Genomic DNA, 21,938 nt, shown 5'->3' on the forward strand with positions numbered 1-21,938 from the left:
GTTTCGGGGTCCTCGAGGCGTTCGACGGGCCAAAGAGAAGGGGAGAGTGACCGCTGAACAGACGCCAGACGCAACCCTAAACCGGGTTAATTGATCTCTTTTGGAGAATGTACGGCGGGAGGAGAGGGGCCGGGGGGGTTCATGGCCGCGGTTGACAATCAATAGGTGTGACGAAGAAACGGCAGTGCCCGCGCGAGTGGCCCCATGACCGGTTCCAGCTCCCATGCAAAAAGTCTCCGCAGAAACGACGAAACAGAATGCGGAGATAGGCGCAATCGTGATCTCGATTCTTGACTGAAGCCATCGAAAGTCTTGTCTCAAAAGAGGGGTTCAAAGTGATGGAGCGGGCGATGGTCTTGCTTCGAGCCAATCGCGACTCGCTGCCGATTCCCGAGCCACATGAATTTGCGGCCGAGACAGCGAGACAGTGGCTGTTGAGCTGTTGAGCTGTAGAATGCCAAAGTGCCAGAATGTGACAGTTCCCTCAACTTTCCTGTTTCCTGCTATGTGGGATAAGTGCCATGATGGTGATGAAGCCTGATTGGTATCTGTACGTAGGCGATATCTAGCAATGTGATTGCGGATTTGAGGCAATGGTGTGGGGGAAAACATGCAGCCTAGTAGACTCAGTCAAAGACTAGAATCTGAAAGAGAATCAGGTCAATGACCCTGTCTTCATCGTCTCGTATGGTTGGTCGGCGTCAACCCGCCCTGCTCCAACACGCCAAGCGAAATTGAAGAGCAAACAAAATCCCATTCCCCCTTCCCCGTCCAGATCCATCATCCAACACGTAATAATACTTACTGTATGGATACCCGTAAGCAGGAGGAAAAAAAAAAAAAAAGAGAAACACCCCTGGCGTGAACTAGAACCCGAAAAGACCCTTGCGCCATTCTCTGTTCCCCTCCCTACCGAGTGCCTGGTCCGCACCCCTTCTGCCCTATCCACATTCCCACACTCTGGGCCAGGGATCATCGTCACCGCTGCAGGTTCTGCATGGCAGTGGAGGGGCGGGCACGTCGTGGATCGTGAAATTGACCGCGAATCCCATGAGGGAAAGGGTCCGAAAGGGATGGCGGGGGTGTTCATTGTGTTTCTGTCTAGGTTCTCTTCCAACTGCATGATATCAAACATGATATTTGCCGTAAACCTGGAAGTTCAGCTTACGAAGTATTACATGGCGCCTCCTCTTGCTTCATACGAACCTTGCCTCTAGAACCCCCCCCCCCCCCCCCTTCCCAAGTTCTCAACCCCCAACCACATTCTCCCTTTTCGCCATGGATGTTCCCGTAGCCTCCGTCAGCTTTCAAGTCCCGCTATTCGTAGACCGACGTGCTGATATCTTGTTTCAAACGACTGGAGCAAGCCCGGCCACCATCTACACTATTGCCCTGGGGTCATTGGAAACCCCTGAGGTGGTCTCATCGGTGGAGGCTGACCCTGCACTTGGTCAGCCAGGGCTCGCAGGCGCACCCTCCATCATGTATGAGAATCCATACACAGTAAGACCGCTTCCCTCATCCTCTTTACTTTTCCCTCCCCTGTCAGCCTGTCGGTGGCCCGTTGGGCAATCGCTAACCACATTTCTGGGATTCCTGTCTCGCCCGCTTTGCCCAGTCCTTTGCCCGGGACAAGTTCCGCGTCCAGCATCCAGCTCCTTCAGACCCAGAGTCCCGGTACTATCGAATCCCGTACGTAGGCATTGAAATCGAATGAGAACGCTCGAGAGATACAAATATCAGCCGAGGAGAACATCCCAAATTCCAATCACACTGTGTCTCTTCAACTTCAACATTGCCCTGCCCCCTTCTTTCTCTCCGGTCCAGTCCCCTCATGGCCTCCAACTTTTAGCCTTTTGCCCGCTTCCCGCGACGCGTTACAAGTAACTGAACACTCCACGATCTGTGCGACGTAACTAAGCTTTTCGTACGAAACTCTGACAAGCTAAACGCTAAAGAAGAGAACCAAAGGAAAAAAAAAGAGCCCGCCTCAGAATCGTCCGGTCCGCTTACGGTCTGGTCTAGCGCCCACCCCGTCGAGCCCCGTCTCCCCTTTCCAGATCTCTCCCGCACCGCCTCATCCCCAAAGGTCCAGTCCGTCTCATATCTCATTGAAGAGGGCCGGACACACTCACTATTGTATCCATACTGCCCCCAACCCATCCCGTTTCCTCCTGCGCGGACCCCCATCTACCCGCCCTCCACATTCATCCGCCCTGGTGTCCGTCCCTTTTGCTAAACGGGTGGGCATACATCGCAGTAGTTCGCAGAGCCGGCGTCGCGGCGTACATCACACATTCCTCAAGCTGAACACCACCTACACCTCTCACAGCAACAGCTTCACCAGCGTAATCCCAGCATCGAGAAGTTGAACTAGAGGAACTAGCAAAGAAGACGTGGTCTGAATTATCGACGGCGTCCACGGTGCCTTCTCGGGCTAATACCCCCGGCGCGGATCTATCCCGCCAACAGCCAAGATGACGTCCGCATCGGCCCTCCTCCGCCGCGTCCAAGTCCCCCGCGAGACGGACGTGGCAACGACGGCCTACATGAACCGCGACACTCGGCCCCTCCCGCCCTCACGCCGCACCTACGGACCATGGCAATTCGTCGGCCTCTGGGTCGTCACCGGCTCCTTCAACATCGGCGGCTGGACAACAGGCTCCTCCCTCATCGCCCTCGGCCTCAACGTCTGGCAGGCCATGTTGACCGTCATCATCGGCCACTGCCTCGTCGGCCTCATCTGCGTCCTCGCCGGCGGGCCGGGAGCAAAGTGGCATATCGGCTTCTCCATCCTCCAAAAGGCCTCCTGGGGTATGCGCGGCGCTCTTTTTCCGCTCGTCCAGCGCATCGTCTTGTCGTTTATATGGTATTCTACTCAAGTCTACTGGGGCGGACAATGCGTACGCACCTTCATCGCCTCCATGGCGCCCTCCTTCAACAACCTTGATACACCCCTTGCAAACGGCACAATGACCGTCGCAGACTTCATCGGCTTCATCATCTTCTCCCTCCTCTGCCTGCCCCTAATCTACATCCGCCCAGAACGCTACCACATCCCCTTCGCCATCGCCGCCTGCACCGTCATCCCCACCGTCTTCGTCCTCTTGATCTGGTGTCTTGCCACAGCCCGCGGCGCAGGCCCCATGCTCCACGACATCACCTCCACCGCCGGCGTCCAGCAAGCAACGGGCTCCCACCTGGGCTGGATGCTCGCCCTCGGCATCTGCACAAACATCGGCGGCATCAGCACCCACATCTTCTCCCAGTCTGACTTCACGCGTTTCGCCCGCCGTCCCCGCGACCAGCTCGCCTCCCAGCTCGTCTTCGTGCCCGTCAACACCATCCTCGTCGCCTTCGTCGGCATCGTCTGCACCTCCTGCGCCGCCCAGCTGTTCCCAAAGACACAGGGCACACTGGTCTGGGAACCCTACCGCTTCCTCGATGCCCTCCAATCTCACTACGACAACAGCGCCGGCGCCCGCGCCGCCGTCTTCTTCGCGGCCCTCGCCTTTATCTTTGCCCAATTCGGCATCGCCGTCGCTGAAAACGCCCTCTCCAACGGCATCGACCTCTCCGCCCTACTACCGCGCTACTTCAACCTCCGTCGCGGCGGGTACCTAACCGCAGCCGTAGCCTTCATAATGCAGCCGTGGCAGCTCCTCAACGGCGCAAGCAAGATCCTCACAGTCATGGGCGGCTACGGCGTCTTCCTGGGGTCCATGACGGGCGTCATGTTTGCAGATTACTACCTCGTCCGCGCGCGGCGGCTAAAGCTGACGGACCTGTACGAGGCGAGTAGCCGGAGCGTGTACTGGTACCGCGGGGGCGTGAACTGGCGGGCCGGCGTGTCGTGGACGGTGGGCACGTTCTCGCTGCTGCCCGGGTTCGTGCAGCGGGTGCAGGATCCGACGGTTGAGAAGGCGGGGTGGTCGCACTTGTATTACCTCGCTTGGCCGTTGGGTTGTACCCTGGCCGTGGTGTCGTATTGTCTACTGCATGTTGCGTTCCCGATTCGAGACACTCATGCGGTTGACGACGCGGACTATTTTGGTACGTTTGGACCGGCGGAGAGGCCGGTGCTGGACGGGGAGCAGCTTCCGTCGTCGTCTTCCAAGGCGTCTGAAGGTGATGATTCGACTACCAAGATTCGTGCGGAGGCTAATGAGAAGAGGGTGTGAGGGGATAGGTCGGTGAGGTGGTGTGTTATGATAACGAGCCTACTGTTGTCTTTTCCTTACAGCGCGCGGGATACCTTTTGTTGTGCGGTCTCTACTCGACTAGAATATGCCATGATGGCCCTAATCACTTAACATTACTTCTATTGTGCGTTCAAGTGTGAGGAAATTGAGATGTGACGTGTCGGAAGAGGTGATGAAGCGGTAGCGTACCATTGACCCAATCTGCAGTTCACCTTTGGCCCATCAAGAATTGATACACCCAAGAACAAGGTGCGAAATGTGACAGTTCATCTGCATGTCTTCCTAGTGTCGCTGGTATTGGTTGCAACTCATACTAGAAGGGTGCATATTTCACACCACCAGAATGGTGATAAGAGAAGGTCCAAGATGTCACAAGGCAGAGAGTGGGTGGCCATCTTGTAGCCTTATTGGAGTCAACCACCAGCTCAATCAATACCCTGGTGCCTACTCCCATAGAGCCCCAGTAAAACCACCAATCCACAATGCGCCAATTCATCATCTCGTCTCGTGAACCGTGACATCCACCTCCACCATCCCGCGCCATCATCCACTTCAAAGAACCATCCCCTGCTCAATCCCATTCTTTGGGATAGCACAAAGAGGGCAAAATGACCCAAACGAGCTCCAGAGGGTCCACATCGTACGAGCCCTGCATGGAAGATCGTCCCCAAGTGCCGATGCGGGAGGGAACAAGAAGCAAAAGACGTGGTGTTCCACGCGCAAAGGCGGGGTTGAGGGCGGGTGAGCTGCTGAATTCAGACCGTGGGAGATCAATTGACTCGGAACCCGGCGGATTGGGCCAGGGCACCTTAACCGCCCATCCACTTCAATCACCGCTGAAAACGGCATATCCACAGAAACGAAAGTCGTCCACGATCGTCTGTTGATAGACAATATCAAGGATCGGGTTGGTAACAGCCAGAAATCATCCCGTTTATGCGCGTCGCTATAAAACCTAGACCCTGCTGCAACATTACGACCCGTGTGTCCCCTTTGTTCTTCCAGACGGACAAACAACATGGCGCCGTCAACAGACCAGCCAGTGAGGCTCCTATGCATCATCCCAATTTCAACAACAGGCATGACAGACGATCTCACACGTATATATCCTTCCACCCCAACCCTCCAAGTCACTTTCATAGACGGCCGCGATCTCGACGACTGCCCCCCGTGTATCGAGAACCACGCACAGGCCATATCCTCAACCAACGCCGTTCTCCCTCGGGCTGTAGAGTACACTTCCACCCACCGCCCGCATGCTGTCCTCGTATGCTGCTTCTCGGACCACCCGCTAGTATACGCCCTTCGCGAGCAGCTCAGGGACAAGATTCCCGTCACGGGAATATTCCAAGCCGCGCTACAGGAAGCAACAGCGGAAGGAGGCAAGTTCGGCATTGTGACGACGGGGACCTCGTGGGAGAAGCCACTGACAGATTCTGTTGGTGACCTCGGTTTTGACGGGTATTCTACTGGCATTGCGGCGACTGGGCTGAGTCCACTTGAGTTGGAGAGTTTGGATCGGGGGGTGGTCGTCGACCGTATTGCTACATTTTCGAAGCCTTTGATCGACGCCGGCGCCAAAAGCATCATCCTTGGCTGCGCAGGTATGGCGGCATTGGAAGAGGATATACTCTTGGCTCTTCCGCCTTCTATCAGGACAATTGACGGTGTTCGTTCAGGGATGATGCTTTTGTCGCGGCAGGTTGAGGAGGAGGCCTCTACCAAATCAGGACTTTCTCTCCCTGACATTGCTACCAAGCCCAAAATTGCTGTGAGATGCACGGAATTGACAAGGGACGAGCAACAGTTAGTATGAGCTTGGAAGTATCCGGGATGTAAGATCAAGGGCTGGTAACCACGATAAATGATGTTGATATATTTGTATGGTGATAAGGTAAGTAGGGATCAACACAAAATCAGGTCGTCCCCCAGCTCTCAATTGCGCCAGCCCAGTCGATCTCCGCCCCATCGTTAAATGCATTGTTCCACATGTTCCCGATAAAATCTGCTTGAAAATTATAAAAGGAAGTATTCGGTAACGCATATTGCTCGAGAAACCCTGGGTGCTGCTGCTGTGGCGGCGGTTGAGGCATCAAGTCCATGACCCGCGGGTCATTTGTCATCTCCGGCTGATGATGCATGATCGGCGCTACCGATACTGCCGGTACTGCTGTCACTGTTGGTATTGCTTGACTCTGCCGAAGAAGTATTTCTTCTAGTTTGTGAATATACTGAAAAATTCGTGCGCCTGCTTGACTTGCTGAAGGAAGAGACGGTGCAAGGCTCTGGAGGAATGTAGCCATGGAAGTCCTGAACAGTCAGCATGCATGCAAGATAGGGGACGTACTGATCACAACTTACATGACTTCGCGAAGTTTGTAGTACTGCCAGTCGACCAACTGGCGGGCAATGAAGCTGCTAAGCAAGTGAGCGACTCCTGCCAACTCTTGCAACTGTGTAGCAATATCAGCACATGGTCGTGTCGAGAAAAAGAGAAGCATACCATGGGATATCCGATTGCCCGCAAGTACTCTACCGGCACTAGAGTAATCTCTTGTACGAGTTCAAGCGCGGCACCGCAAGCATCTTCAAATTTGTTGTGGCATGCGAATGCCGCCATCCGCAGTAGCTATGAGTTGAAAGTTAGTTAATGGAGCACTGGGCATGCAATGAAGTGAACGCACCTGGAAGGTACAAGCAATATTGGCTACTTGGAACCCACATAGGTTCGCTTCTACATCTTTTGACGCTGGATAAGCGCTTGTGGCATATGGTGGAAGATTGCTCTTCTTCCCAAGAACCAGGTGCAGCATGTCGTCAATGTTGGGCATAAGAGGTTCGTGTTGAATCGGCCCTCTGTCGAGGGTCTTCAGTCGATCTTTGCGCATTCGGACAATGACGTGTTCCAGAACGCGGTATAAGTCGGTAATGTAGTTCCAGCCGGTAAGCCAGCTGCCATGGCTGAAACGAGTCTTCTCGGTTTGCCCTGACGCGTCGACAATGCCGGCGAGGCCGTCAACTTGCTGCGGATATGCAACGGCGCACTGCAGTTCGGGGCACCGTACCACGTGGCCGTCGATCAGCGCAGCGTGAACCTCCAAGCGGTACATTGACCAGAAGAACTGCCGCCTTACGTGCTTCTCGGGGTATGTTAGGTGCGAGGGCCAGCGCGCTTCGAAATGGAAGGTATGTTGAGCTACCAGTGTATGATAACGGCCCATACACTCATGGAAGAGGGGGTCGTCTTTGAGCTGTGTGGCGGCCAGCGATAAAGTGCCGAGGACCTGTAAATACTCAAAAGCTTCGGAACTGCTAATGTCGCGATTTCTTTCTGGAATCGCCCTTTCTGCATCCTGCATGTAGGCTTCATGATGCTCGGGGAGAAGAGGAGTGGGCGTATCCGGGTTGAACAAGGCGCCATCTCTGACGTGACACGAACTTAATGCGCAAATAGCCATCAGCCGGGCAAATGAAGCCCTGCTGGATGACAGGCTGGTGGCCTCCCATTCCTTGTGTAAGGACACCTCATCGAAAAATGGAAATCTTCAGCCAAGATTAGCTTATCTAATGTAGCGCAGAAGACGTAAACCAAAAGGGGTGAGGGTGGGATGAACGCACACTGGGTATACAGTGTCAAAAAAGATGACGATGAGTCGATAGATGAGGGCCCGGCTCCCGTGGCGGCTCTCGTCGTAGAACCACCTATCGCCATCGGCATCATCGAAGGAGTGAGACTTGTTATTGTTCACCGATGAGGAAGGCGACGTCCTTGATTTGACACCCCGCTTGGCGGCAACACGGTTCCATGTGCAGGTCGCGCCGTGTTCGATGCAGGTCAGACAGCTTGGGGTGCCGCCAGGGCTGGCGACGGAGGCGACCCCGCCTCCGTCGGGCACGGGCTTGCATTTCCGCCCTCGACGATGGCAGAAATCGCAGGCCTTTGTGATGCGGCGACGTTTGATGCTGGGCTCGCTGTGCCGTCTGCTATCACCGTTTGGCAAGTCGTCGTCCTCCTGTTTCTGGCCCATGATTCGAGCGAGCGTCGGACGCGTCGAATCGGGTCACGGGAGTCCCATCCGGCTGCGCGATGATGGCGAGGGACAATGGGCAATCGGGGAGTTTGGCGGTGGATACAATATCCGTACGGATATCTTTCTCACACGAGGGAAAACAGGCCAGGGAAAACCGGGTAAGTTTTCCTACTGTCTGAGCCACGGTGAGGGGCCGCGCACCCCAAGGAATCCTCCTCTCTCTTCCCTGGTACGGTTGACGGATGTGCAGATCCACCGTCTGGCTACACGTGTGCTAATTGCCGATGGAATGGATAGATTTGCTGAAGAAATGCAGGCCCGATCTCCTATACGTAGATGAATGCGGTCCGGATGGGTACAACCGGCGGGAGGATGCCGTCTCTGTGCAACCTCGAAATGGGGGCGGTTTTTCTGACCGGGCTGAAATTTGCTGGAGGAGGGGTTCTCTTTCTAGGCGTCCGAGGAGGGATCGGAAACATCAAACATGGAATGAGATGAGGAGAACACACGGGCAGATCGAGGTTGAAATTGACACGGCCGGAAGAGTGGTGGAGGTGGAGGGGGGGAGGGGACGTCGGGTGGACGTGGACTGGAGCCGCGCCCCGAGACAGCAAACGATCAGCCTGACTAAGCCGGTACGTATTTATTCCTTGTGGCACACGCAGGGACGGGAAAGAAGGAAAGAACGATGCGATGTGAGAGGGAAGGCCCGCGGTGTGTTGTTTCCTCCTTCGCGCGATAAGGTAACATCCACCCGCGCCTGCCCCGGTGGTTCTGCACTCCCAAATCGGCCAAGATCACGGGATTTTAACGTACCGCACGATGGCATATCGGTACGTACTCGCCGTCGGCGCAGCCAGAGGTGGCTGTGCCGCAGCCACTGATCGCATGGCACCCTCGTCACAGTGCCATTTCTTTGTTCCTCAATTTACATGTCTCCAACACGTTGCGCTGTTGGTTCTACACCGCATTTCCCAATCAACCGGATCTGGCCTGGAAATAAGCCTGAACTACCTCTAGTTCTGCAAGTGGACAGATACAGCCGTGGGGGTGGTTCAGCTTACCTCGCATCTTGTTTCTTCCTTGCCATTGTCCTCAAAACTGTCAAGCCAACCTGAATTTTTGACCCTTGTGATGTCGTACCGACTCTGGAGTCTGCGGCTACTGAGACACACCATCGTCATGAGATCTGTGGCAACCCTGAAATATCCAACTTTTGTCACATCGTCAATGTCCGGGCTGATGTGCGCTGCCACACTCCTTTCGAACAAGCTCACTCAAGACCGCCTATCAATCAGGTGTAGAATCATCTAGACGCCTTGGAGACAAACCAACGCCAAGTTTCATCTTGAGACCAGCATTTGGGGTGCCGATCACTTCTTAGCACAGACATAGGCATAGGCACAGACAATTGAAATGTTTGTGGGGTGAGGTAAGACGGCAGGTCCAGCCTGAATTTAGGTTGACGACTGCCCCCCACAAGCTTGCACCGCCTGATCGGCTCACCTATTGGCTGGAACGACAACTCACAACCAACGCCATTTTTCAGCTAGAAGATACCGGTGAGAATTGCACACAGTCTGTTGGGCTGAGAAGTCGTTGTCGATCTTGGATGCCATGTGGTTACGGAGACTTAGCTCATTTTCTTTCATGCACTTGATGGTTACGTAGCATACCCCTCACACTTTCTTCTTGGCAGCAAGTGTTCTTCAACCAACCGGATTAGCAGAAAAAGAAGATGAGTATGTGTATCATTCTTCTTGTACTAATTTTACAGGGCAATACATGCAAACCTCATCCAACAGCAAGAAGCGGTCAGGCGCTTTCCCTAGCTCTGTCATGACGTGTAGGCGGGATTCACTTCGTGCAGTATGCTGATTAAAGATGAGCGGGGGAAAGAAAATATTAGCAGGTTCTTTGAGCTCTGCTCAGATCGTATACGCCTTCGATAAGTTGTATGGACCTGAGCACAGCAACTTTCCACAATCGAAATAGCTAGACTTGTTCAAGGCCGAATCCCCCTTTTGCTCTATTGGAAAAAAGAAAGCTCTCTCGAAGAAAGTACTATCGGCGTCCAGCATACTTATTCCTATGCAACGTTACGCCTCGTTTCATCATGCATACCTTTAGGTACCTACGTTAAAAGTTCACGACGAGTATTGCTCTGACACGACTTCAAGGTGATTATGTATATAGCGTAGGCTACATTTCAAGCTCTTTTCTCTAGCGTCAGGCGTCATTGAAATCGAGACAGGGTGACTATGAAGGTGCGCAAAATTCTAACCCCCATACCACGTTTGAAATTGTCGACGTATTGAAGCATGTTGCACACTCTTTCTTTTCAGAAATCAGCCTTTGTTGATTTATGTTGAGGTTTGGGGAGTCAGGATAATGAGTGACACAATGGGATACGTCTTTGTTTTACGATGTACCCGAATTCACATCTAAATTTAGCATAGAGAAAATAAGCAAGCCTGAATACACAGGCAAAGGAGGAGAGAAACGTATGAACTAGGGCGTAGGGGAAGCCACGACATCCGATTATGTCCATATTTCCGAGAGCTTTCACTCGTATGTCCGCATCGGGCAATCGCTTCAGTCTAATCATTGATCTGTCTGGTTATATGGCCTGGACAGAATGGCCTTTAGCAACCTTCTATCTTGGTTGTATGGTCGCATCGAAACTACATATCATGAACCCGAGCAGTGTTGATATACGCGCCCGGAGCGCATCCTCTCGGCCGGTAAGAAGCTCAACAATCTGGGATTGAATTACGCAGTAGTATGTGAAATGAGGGGGAAAAGGGCGAAGCTCATCGCTTCCTCCGACAGAAGGGTCATTTGCACGGCCCAAACATGATACCGCCTTCCACATTGACCCTTTCCCGCCGATATTTCAATAACTACCATACGTGAACTGCTGAGGTTAGGATCTGACTCGGTCCAATTGGCTGCTATGAGAGTTGCAACTATTGCCTACTCCGTAGGCCAGCCTTCCACGGCCTGGCAGATTTTCAAGCTTTGGTCTTTCGCTAATCCCTTCTAATCCTTCAGTTGGAATCCGTGTGTGACTTTTCTCACAATATGATGGCCCTGGACTCAAAAGAAAAAATTTCGGATGACAGTAAGGTGCAGAAGTAAATGCATTCACGCACATGCTGTCTGTGAATTGGGTAGTAAACTCGTCAGACATGAAGTTGTCTCGGAGAATCGTTAGATTGCGGACGCGGGACTTGGCCTTCAAGAAAGCACCCTGCCCGCTTCGTATCTCCTATTATATTTCCGAGCTCTAGACATAAACTTTGCCTGTCACATCATTATCACATTAGTAACTTTGATCCTGTCACATGAACGGTCGTCTATATAGCCGCCAGATACTCCGAAGCGCCGGGCTGGTGGGCAAAGCCCGGCTCGAATCGACAACTACCCCTCTTCGTCGGCTAATCAAAAGGGCCTAGAGTATCCCGCTGGCAGATTTGCGTTTTCTTCTCAAAAGTGAAGCGGTTTTAGATCTTCTCGACTGTTCAAGTCACCCAGGCGGAATAAAGAGGGGTTCAGGTTATCTGGCAGCGAACTTATGAGGTGTTCACATTACCAGTCGCTTTGCTACATAATTGCTTGGGTCAATGGAAGCTAACCATCTTTGAATGCAACACAAAAATCAAAGCTGCGAAGTATAGATGTACATGCAATAATGATATTCTAGTTCTTCCCGATTTGAAATAACATGCAAGCTTCCGACTGAGTAGGTACATAAATGTGGAAATCGGCAGGCTTTTCAGGTCGGGACCGTCGGGCCAAAGAAGCTTAACCCGCCGGGAGGCTTGTGTGCGTAATGGCGATCCCCCTTTCTTTTTCGGACGATGAATGGCAGACCAGACTACAGCAGAATCTTGAGCTTCGATTTAAACCTCCCGAAAAACAAAGTTACGTTTCAGGCTGGTATAGGAGGAGAGGAAGACCGAAGACCAGCCCGGCACTTGGTTTTTCGATTTACTTGTTTGTCTCAACATGGGTTGCCTACTTGTACGCTGCTACCTAGTTAACTCAACAATCACTTACGGGATAGCATTTGAATAAAGGTACAAGTATGCAGGGTTGCGGTTTAGCAGCTTTCAAAAAGTACACTGTCCTTCTGATTCTCATTGTTTTGCTTTATCTCAAAGACCAGACACACGTGTAATCTGTGACCTCAAATGCTCAGGTACGGACTTCATCCAGGCATTGTTTCGGTATCTCTGAGGTCCACACATGTTCAGCTGCTTTGTGAAAAGGTATCCCTAAGCCTTTCGATTGCATCTGAATGCGCTGCGTTGCCTCGGCCAAGAGTTCAACATCACGAAGCTCACGAAGGAACATAAACTTCAACGAAATGCGCCATCTCTCTCAAACAGTTGTAGGCTATGCTCGCATGTAGACTGAAGCCGTTGTGTGTCTCATGTGTTCAAATCGAAAATTATCTGCTCTCTAAGGGGTTTCGAACAATTTCTGTACTAGGCTATATTGATTATTGAATCGCGCCGACTCCTAGTCTGTTGATTACAACGCCCTGGGTGGCAAAAGCAATGTGAGAAAAGGTGGCTTAGACTGCAACTGTCACTGGTCACTTCGGAAACTTCTTTACAATGTATGACTCTTGATCAAGTTTGGCAACTACCGGGAGTAATTTGAACGTTGCTGACAAAAGTCAAGCGTGCCATGAACTTTGTAGCTTTACGACTACCTTGAAGTACATCCTTTCAGGCGAAAGTGACTAAGCTTAGGTGTTTCTCGGGGACTGAAGTGTCTGCGGTAATGAAATTCAGTCATGAGGTACCTCAGACTCCGCGACATCCTCGCTATGCTCCGTTGAATCGAGGAGGAACTCCGGACCAACACTTGACCATGGCCACTTCTTCGATTCAAGAAAGGAAACTTCCGGTCAAGATTTCAAAGTTGAATCAGGGCCTCCGTGAAACATCGCCGGCCACAATGTGTGTTCTCGACACATTCTACTCGGGCTCGTCGACTAATAAACCCCGAGGCATCAAAGCTCGGCGCCCATTTTGCAGAGCTCGGCCACGCGTACGCCCTACTAAAGCCGGCAAGAAAAATCTCCGTGCGTCTTTCGCCCACCGCGGATCCCACTCGACTCGGCACCTCGAAGCACATCTTGGGTTTAAAGTTCCTCGTGTCATCTGTGCTCCTCGAGAAATAGTTGCCCGCTCGAAGCCGGACGTGACAAGGTGTTCCCAGCTGCCGGCCGTCTATCCAGCGATCATACTGTCCGTCTCTCGGTATCTTCGACCTGTCTGCTCGCCAAGACTGTCGTTCTGCCTCGCAAATTTGCTGGGTCTCGCTCCTTGTCGTGTTTCATGGCATTGCACAACGCGTAATGATGGGATTGATTGCGCGCCCGTCATGGACTTGGCATAATGCGTGCCGTGCGCTCTTTCTCTTGTTTGTGAGGAGTAAGCGGAGTTTGTTTCTAGCAATGGTTCACCTATAGGCCTCTGGGCTTCTTGGCCTCCCATGTTTCCTGGCGACAACAGTTTGTTGGCATGCGTACTCGGACAGAATCCAAAGTATTGGACTATGGTGCCAATAGCTGGGATTCTAACACGGTCTCTTCTGTGCTAGGCCAACTTGAGCCTTGTGTCCTTCGGACCATTTGGGGCGCAGGTTGTAGAGTTCAATGGTGCGGCCGTCTGAACAGCACGAAGAATTCAAGCTTGTCCAGTCCCTTGAACTCTGACCTTAAGTTGGCAGCCAAGACAGATGGTGCGACGACCTGCATGTAACTTAATGCCTCTGTTACGGTGCGACGATCCCATAGAACTGGTTGAGGCTAAAAACTCTCATTGAGTAAAGTTGGTACCTTGCAGCCATTGAAGCAAACCTGATGCTTGTTCAACTACCTCCACGACTTTATCAAGTTCATACAGCAAAAGTGACTGCAATATATCGGATTCGTATTATAGCTTAGGATGGGATTCAAGGAGAGGAGGGGTATTCGGACTCATGTTGACACAGACGCTGTCGGTGTATCGGCGCCGTAGATCGGCAGGGAGCTCACAGATCATGGACTCCTGGCTCTCAACTTGGCATCTCAAGTGCCATGACTAGGAAGAGATGACACTGGCGCACCGTCAACAAGATGCTCTCATATGAGCAAGTTTCGGAAGTGCTTCTCATCGACCCAGATGGCGGGCGTGGGGGCCCTACGTAGCCGGAGAGAAGGATGTCAACGGACAGTGGACTGGTCACAGCGCTATGAAGTAGTTCCTCCTTTCGGTCAGACCTCGCAATGACAGAACGATTGGACCGATGAGGCGAGACCGAGATTCTCCAATGTGGACTTGTGCAGAAGCTGGGCAGAACTGGCCGGCGAGTTCTATCCCAAAGATGACATGAGGCGCAGATTAAGGTTGTGCCGAAAGGTTGTTGGGTACCACGACAAAGCGCACACGCAAGGTGACCCCTCGTCCGGACACTTATCGACTGAGGGGGTTTGCAGATCAGCCGAGCGATCACTCGCACAGGCGTGAAAGAAACACGAGTCATCGGCTCGGCGTGCCGAGAGTGCTCCTCGCTTTACTCACTTACGCCGAGTGTAAGTGGTCTTTCCGAGTAAACTGTCCATGTTAACATTTAGAGTTCTTCGTTTCACGAAAACCGTTTTGTTCAATGGAACTTGGCTCTGGACCTCACTACAACACTATTTTAACCTTAACAACTAGTCGCAACACAAATGCGGTAGTCTAACAGCCTCAAAGCTTAAGTCAATAACCGCGTCATCTAATGATGGCTGTCTGTTTGCTTTGTGCGAGGCTGTTGATCGAGGAGTGGGGGTATCGTCCGACTGAGGATGTAGCATGGGAACCCTCATGAGTCGGCAAATCTTGGACTATTCCTCGCGTCAGTCTTTAGAGACCAGGTATTACTGCGGGATGAACTATGGCTGACTTCCAGATATAAAAGGTTGAAGCCATTCCCTTCTTCAACAGGTCCTTCTTCTCCATCAGCACACTTGACTATCATCTCTAGTATCAGACTTCAGCCTTTCCAGACTGCCTAAACACTCTGTCGGTTCTTCTACCACAAATACCACTTCCATCTTCTTATTCAAACCAATAAACCGCCAAAATGCGCTTCTTCAGCGCTCTCTTCCTTGCCACCTTGACCGCCACCGGCGTCGTCACTGCCATGCCTGTCGCCCAGCCCCACGACCTGACCGCTCTCGCTGGAGAAGGACTCCAAGACGGTGCCCCAGTTGAGGCTCTCGACATTGAGACCAACATCGAGACCAGAGAGGCCAGGGGCCCCAACACCCCAGCTGATGTCAAGAAGCACGACGACAACCACAAGAAGCAGGATGTTGGAAACTGTGGACAGGGCTGCAAGGACTCGCTTGCCTCGTACCACTCGCAAGCCTCCAAGGATTCTAAGAACTCCAAGGCTTCTAAGAATTCAAAGAACGGAAAGAACGGTCCTCGCGCGGTCGAGAATGTTGAGAATGCTGAGGAGGCTGAAGTCGAGGAGGAAGTTGAGGCTTAGGCAAATCAGGATAATGTGGACACCAAGATATTCTTCTTCTCGTGCTGGGGGCGGTGAAATTGGAGTTTTGGATACAAGGGTTATACAGTACAAGCTGTAGTTAGAGCTATAAATAAATGTCTACTTTCTTATCTCAATCAAGTGCCCACATCATTAATAGTACGCAGCAAGAGATGCAACGCGGGTGGTGGTCGGAACAGGTGCAGCCCGGTGAGCGAGGAACCCGCCCCAGGCCGCCTTTTTTTTTTTTTTTTTTACGGAAACGAGTCTTGTACTTAGGTAAGGGGTGGATTTTTGCTTCGAGCTTTTGGTTCTTATTCCTTACTTCCGCTGAATCTTCTCCACTTCTTCGGCTCTCGCCATCTCCAGCCTATTCGGGCCACAGTCACTCCGAGATGGTGACGTTGGCCGCCAGCCAGTGACCGATCTCATTGATGATGCTGACCGTGTCGTAAAAAAGGGTGGTCATCTTGGCTCGTTAGCAGATGTTCCTGAACGGTACTTGCGTCCAACACTTACGAAATCCATCCCAGGGATGAGCGGGAGAACATCGCGACGCTCGCCAAGTCGCTCGTAGCCGAGATTGGCCTGCTGCGCAACTGCAATGACGACGAAGTCCGTGAGAAGGAATCGTCTGGTCTTCATTTTGATGATTTGAGTCTCTGAATCTTCGATGGTTGGATTGAACGGGGTTGTTGTAAAAAATATTCGACGATTTTGAGGGGGCTGGATCTGGTCGCGTCTACCTCATGTGAAATTAATTTGCTGTTTGGCAAGCCTAGTCCTCGAGGCTGGAAACAAATGAACCAGAATTTTACGATTGGTCAAATGTTTTCCCACCTTTTGACAGTGAATCACTGTTCATTAAGCGCAAAGCTTGCAAAGGACACGATCCAGGCCTTTCACGGCACGGGGCAGCTATCCAGAGGGCTGCTGCCTGACACTCATGGCTATACCAGAATATTGAGGGGTCTTCATCGACCTACTCATTGTACGCGGCATCCAATTGTAGTCGTCCACCTTAACGAAAAGGGGAGGTATAGATCTTGATACTGTGGGCCGACTCTGGATACGGTATACCAAATGGCACAGGTTGGTTACGATGAGAATGAGGCTCTTTGACTCGGAAATGCTCAACGAGAGATATGAAGAAGCAGCGATTCCAAACTAGGAACTAAGATGAGATGGGTTCCACCGATAGCCAATCGCACTTCCATGTTGCCACCGAAAAGCTGACAGGTTGCCTCGATTTGCCTGTCGAACGTGCCAGAGACACAGCATCCAGGCATCCTTCTGCACCTAGAGGTTTTGGGCCTAGTCAACCTGCACCCTGTCTTACACCAGCTTACACCACACCAATTCAGGCCGCCGATGGGCTTTTTCCAGATTAAATTTGCACGAAACACAGCCTCGACGCCATGAGGCAGCCATAGGCTTCCTGCCATTCAGAAAGGGCGCACCAGGCAGATTTAGCATTGAGATGTAGAGACGTGACATATATGGCCTTGAAAAGACTCGGGCCTGAGTGCATAAGTGCCCTGATTGCCGACGCTCCGCTCTGTACATGTACGATTCGAGAATTGCGGGCAATAACTTAAACACGAAGAGCTGTAGTGTGACGCTAATACGCCGAGATGCATCTCAAAAGCTTCACGTCGTTTAAATCGATCAAAGAAATTGTTCGAACCAAACGCGGCAACCAAAAAGCCAAGCGTGAACAGAAGAAGCTGAAGCGCAGCAAACCAAGGAAGAACAAAAGAAATAAGTTTGTGTTGCCCAGTCCCTACATGCGCTCCCCTTCCATGTTCACTTGACAAAGACTTTGTTCGGATCAACATTCGGGCTAACACTCGGCACTTTAGGGAGAAAAAGTTTGAGCCCAAAAACCAACATGAGGCCCAACATCAATCGTTGGATGAGGATTCGGAGGGGCAAGTATCAGAAGAATACTTGGCTTGGAGCTTTACGAGCATTGCTCCGCAGACCTTCGCACAGCCACTCCCGTGGCAAAGGCCAAGTCATCTAGACGACGCGTTCTATGCCGACTCAGCTGCATCCTGTTATCGAGGTTCGGGAATACCGCCTTCAAGCCACGCATCGCCAAACCCGACTCGGTCATCTACTTTGAATTCAATCTTGAGCAGTAGTGGAACCTCTTTGAGCTCTGCCACATCCATAATCAGATTTCTCTTCCACCGTCGGCATTCGGACACCGAAATATCTAGATCATCACCTCTTTCACGGCAGCCGGAAAAGCGGAACTCTGTACCAGGTCTATCGCCTACCTTCCCCAGGCACATCACGGAAGAAAGCCGCCAAGAGGTTGTGCCTCCTCGATCCGAAGGGGTAATAACAAGATCCGTTGCCTCGAACCTAGAAGCGTCGAGGTCTGTTCGTGCTATGGCGAAACCGCCTATGGACATGAAGGCGCTCTTCGCGAGTGCCGAAAGATGGGAGCCATCATCGGCTGCCTTCCGAGAGACTTATGAATCGAAAGTGCGGCCGCAGTTGCTGGATATTCTTAAGCACAACGGCCCTGATGACAACTACAGCCTCACGGTTGACCGTGACATCGAAAGCATGACTAGGTTTGTAGTGGTTACGACACCCGAGGAGCTTCCTAAAGAAGTCAGCGACAAGATGCGGAGCCACGTCTCGTCGTGCTTTCCAGATTCCCAAGAGCTCCGAGTCGAAGTCCAATTCCTTCGGGGCCATGTCAAATATGCTGCAGGCACAGTGGCTTCGAGACAGGATGAACACGACGAGTCAAAGGGGCCTCGAAACTCTGGCAGGCACAATGAGAGAATGCTTGGGGACTCTGTCAGCTTTGAACAGAGCGACTGTGCCGCAACCCTGGGCCCAGCGATCAATCTCGGTGGATACGATGGCTGGATTGTTAACTGGCACCTGTTCCATGGCATATCAAATTGGGAGAATCTTGACAATCCATCCGAAGTCCCTCGTCACAGACTGTTCCACCCAGCATATATAGACTGTCGCGAGAACGAGAGCCCTTTGCGGATCGGAAAGTTGCAAGCCTACTCAGGAAGGATGTACAGAACAACTCGTCCATCGAGATCTCTGGAGCATTACGCGCCAGGTACGCCAGGAGAGGTAGTCACAGATTGGGCTTTCTGCAAAGCCTACAGCGACGAAGCTCAGAATTGTCTGCGCTATGCGCCGCCGGGAATCGAGGTCGATGATTTCTCGGACCCTATTCAAGGAGTATTTGAGCAACACCCCCGATTGCAAATCGTCCAGACAACTGGCCGAAGCAGTGGGCTCCGGTATGCTATGGTATGCGAAACACCTGCCGACGTCCGCCAGTACCCAAATATGCCCACCAGGGAATGGTATTTGGAAAACATCAAAGGTGCATTGACGTCCGAAGAGTGGAATTCCCAGGGGCCTGGTGTGTGTGGTGACTCTGGTGCGGCCATAGTGCAGTTCAAGACAGGAAAACTTCTGGGGCAGATATGGGGTCGGGACGTGTACGACGATGACCGGCAAATTCCTAGGGTGACATACTTCACACATCACTGGGACATTTTTGACGACATCAGGGAGCGGTACCCATCCATGGAAGGCCCGCGTCTCGTACTCAGGCCAAACTGCCACTCCTTGAGTAACGCGAATTCAGGAGACGACGCCCACGGCCCTTCGAGACTTGAAGCCGACGAGAATACTCTGTATCCATCGCGACCTCGGAGCCGGGCATGTTCGTCCATGGGCGGTGCTGATGGCGTAACGGAATCCCTCTCCCAGTCCACCCTGGCACAGAGTATGGCTAACTCAGTAGTTCCGGGGGAAGGAAAGGCAAAAGACACTCTTCTCGAAAACACTTTGGGAGGCGGACTGGAATGTCGACGAGACTCTCAATCTCGCAGCGCGGCTAGAATCTCGGCTGATGACGGTGTATTGATGATGCGACGCAGCTCAGCCATGCTGACCGTTTAATTTCTGGGGTGTGCAGCTTTCCATCCGCAGGGTAGATCACAAGGGGGGTTTTTTTTTTTTTTATGGAGATTCAGCAAGCTTTATGTCCTTGCGCATTTAATCAAGTTATTTGGATTCTTTGCTCCATGCAGAAGTACTAAGTCTCTTACGATCCAGTTCGAATCCGTTGGTGCAGTATCGATACTTCTACCTTGACAATCCTGGATTGCGCTTCTGGATGTCTAGCGTGGTGCGTAATCGGACCCGGAGAACTCGACTGATGCCCGAGTCCCCGAGCCGGAGTGGAGCGCACGACGTTCCCGGAGGAAATTCTCGCCTGAAAGCGATGCTTTCGGGAATCTCGGCACGGATTCATTTGTGGAACTAAATCTTTGCAGAGATTGTGCTAGTTGACACGAAATACCCCAGGGTGAGACGTCTCTAACTAGATACCTAGGAAGGTAACCCGATCAGTATAGTGGGAGTCACATCCGCTGCAATGTTTATGGGCTGCTGGTTTGAGACATTGTTCAAAAAGTATCTGAGCTCCAACTTGATGAAGGTTCTATCCGTATATGTGTCCCATATACAGCATCATCTGAGAGATTTGAAAGATCTCGTGTATTCCTGGGAACGAGGAGCAAGTGGAGGAGGGATCATCCGCGAAGCCGCAATTTTAGCTCGGTGCTCCCCTAATACGAAGGCGGTACCGAAATTGCAGCATGCGCTAAGAGGGGTTAACCCGAGCAACACGAGAACATGAACATGTTATTTAGATACTTGTAGGTTGACTACCGAAACCGATTGTTGCCAACTCTTTACACCGTACTCCAATCCAGTTCTTCAGGACCTCGTCATCATGAAAGGTTTCACTAATAGCGCCGGATGTCTCGCGTTCTTGGCCGCATTTATCAGCGAGACTGTAGCTCTGCCGGTCCAAGACGCGCCGCTGAGAGTTGAGTGGCGATCCCTGTCAAGTGCCGCCAAAGCAGACTACATCAGCGCAGTAAAGTGCTTGGATGGCTTGCCGTCAAAGATTGGTCTTGAGACGTCGCGTTACAATGACTTTCCCTATGTCCACGCTCAGCTCAACAACGAAAGTTCGTACGTTCATACCGGGCATCAATCTGTGCAGCCATGCTGACAAGACTATACAGTTCACTTTGTCGCTCAATTTCTCCCCTGGCATCGGTACTTCGTACATATCTATGAGACAGCACTGAGAGATGAGTGCAAGTACACAGGCCCGATGACCTACTGGGACTGGACCCTCGACTCAGAGGACATGTCCAAGAGTCCCGTCTTCTCCAACGACACGACCACCGGATTTGGAGGAAACGGCCTGAACGGCGGCTGGGTGCCGCCGACGCGACCGAACCCGTTGACCATGTGCGTAATTGACGGCGCTTTCGCCAACTTTGCTGTCTCGTACTACACAACGACAGCGCTCTCGCATTGTCTGAACCGCGGTTTCAACGACGGCATCGGGGTCAATGCCGGCCCCTACGAAGGCGGCTTATACTCACTCGAAAAGATCTCGGGAATTATCGAGACTTCTGGCAACTTTTCAACGTTCGCGACTGCGCTGGAAAACGGGCCCCATGGTGCGATTCACTCAGCTGTAGGAGGAGACTTGTTCCCTTCGACATCTCCAAACGGTAAGCTTCACCAACCACGTAATTGAGCCACCCAAGGACTTACAGACATGGCAGATCCCTTATTCTTCCTGCACCATGTGCAAATTGACAGACTTTGGTGGCTCTGGCAGCAGGCTGATCTAACAAGCCGAGCTTTGGATTTTTCGGGACAGAGGAACCTGCCCTCCGGCGAAGCTGACACCCGGCCAGCGTCTCTGAACGACACGCTACCAACCCTTGGCTTGGCGGTCGATATTCCCATTCAACAAGTCATGTCAACAACGACAGACTTGCTGTATTACAAGTACTGAATCAAACATGCACCTAACTTGCCACCTTAGAGATAGATAGTCGCTCCAGCTGAACTTGTTCCGGCATCGATTAGCGCCTGTGGGATTCCTAGCTCTTCTCCAAGCGCCTACGCAGGATTCTTTGCCAACGTAATATGCAAGCATGGGGGTTCTCATTCTCCGAGAAAAAAAATAGAAGAAGACAAATTCACCAGATGCCTGTTCCTTCTGCATTGCCTAAATGCCATGTCAGCAGTCTGACTCGCTCAAGTTTGTCTGCGCGTCGCTCCCAGCTCTAGCGCGGCA

General features: G+C 52.1%; 6 protein-coding genes across 6 annotated transcripts; 5 read left to right on the forward strand and 1 right to left on the reverse strand.

Moving 5' to 3' along the window:
* Window positions 1-2,477: 2,477 nt before the first annotated feature.
* On the forward strand, window positions 2,478-4,181 carry BDP55DRAFT_695528 (NCS1 nucleoside transporter; the record flags this gene model as incomplete). The annotated part of the gene is made up of 1 exon (XM_060577478.1): window positions 2,478-4,181. One exon carries the CDS (start codon window positions 2,478-2,480, stop codon window positions 4,179-4,181), a length of 1,704 nt encoding a protein of 567 aa, XP_060427240.1.
* Window positions 4,182-5,220: 1,039 nt separating this feature from the next.
* BDP55DRAFT_556679 (Asp/Glu/Hydantoin racemase) lies at window positions 5,221-6,018 on the forward strand (the record flags this gene model as incomplete). The annotated part of the gene is made up of 1 exon (XM_060569614.1): window positions 5,221-6,018. The coding sequence occupies one exon, from the start codon at window positions 5,221-5,223 to the stop codon at window positions 6,016-6,018; it is 798 nt and encodes a 265-aa protein (XP_060427241.1).
* A 541-nt stretch (window positions 6,019-6,559) lies between these two features.
* Window positions 6,560-8,230, reverse strand: BDP55DRAFT_556811 (uncharacterized protein; the record flags this gene model as incomplete). Its single annotated transcript, XM_060569627.1, has 4 exons — window positions 6,560-6,655; window positions 6,706-6,831; window positions 6,887-7,745; window positions 7,821-8,230. The coding sequence occupies 4 exons, from the start codon at window positions 8,228-8,230 to the stop codon at window positions 6,560-6,562; spliced, it is 1,491 nt and encodes a 496-aa protein (XP_060427242.1).
* A 7,128-nt stretch (window positions 8,231-15,358) lies between these two features.
* Window positions 15,359-15,769, forward strand: BDP55DRAFT_634184 (uncharacterized protein; the record flags this gene model as incomplete). The annotated part of the gene is made up of 1 exon (XM_060572638.1): window positions 15,359-15,769. One exon carries the CDS (start codon window positions 15,359-15,361, stop codon window positions 15,767-15,769), a length of 411 nt encoding a protein of 136 aa, XP_060427243.1.
* Window positions 15,770-16,952: 1,183 nt separating this feature from the next.
* BDP55DRAFT_670640 (uncharacterized protein) lies at window positions 16,953-19,795 on the forward strand. The gene is made up of 2 exons (XM_060575397.1): window positions 16,953-17,534; window positions 17,632-19,795. Exons 1-2 carry the CDS (start codon window positions 17,404-17,406, stop codon window positions 19,724-19,726), a joined length of 2,226 nt encoding a protein of 741 aa, XP_060427244.1. The 5' UTR covers window positions 16,953-17,403; the 3' UTR covers window positions 19,727-19,795.
* Window positions 19,796-20,505: 710 nt separating this feature from the next.
* Window positions 20,506-21,919, forward strand: BDP55DRAFT_228152 (uncharacterized protein). Its single transcript, XM_060566127.1, has 3 exons — window positions 20,506-20,805; window positions 20,863-21,363; window positions 21,418-21,919. Exons 1-3 carry the CDS (start codon window positions 20,565-20,567, stop codon window positions 21,651-21,653), a joined length of 978 nt encoding a protein of 325 aa, XP_060427245.1. The 5' UTR covers window positions 20,506-20,564; the 3' UTR covers window positions 21,654-21,919.
* The last annotated feature ends 19 nt before the right edge of the window (window positions 21,920-21,938 follow it).

The sequence above is a fragment of the Colletotrichum godetiae genome, assembly GCF_030913485.1.
Source record: "Colletotrichum godetiae strain CBS 193.32 chromosome Unknown BDP55scaffold_32, whole genome shotgun sequence".
Lineage (NCBI taxonomy): Eukaryota > Fungi > Ascomycota > Sordariomycetes > Glomerellales > Glomerellaceae > Colletotrichum > Colletotrichum godetiae.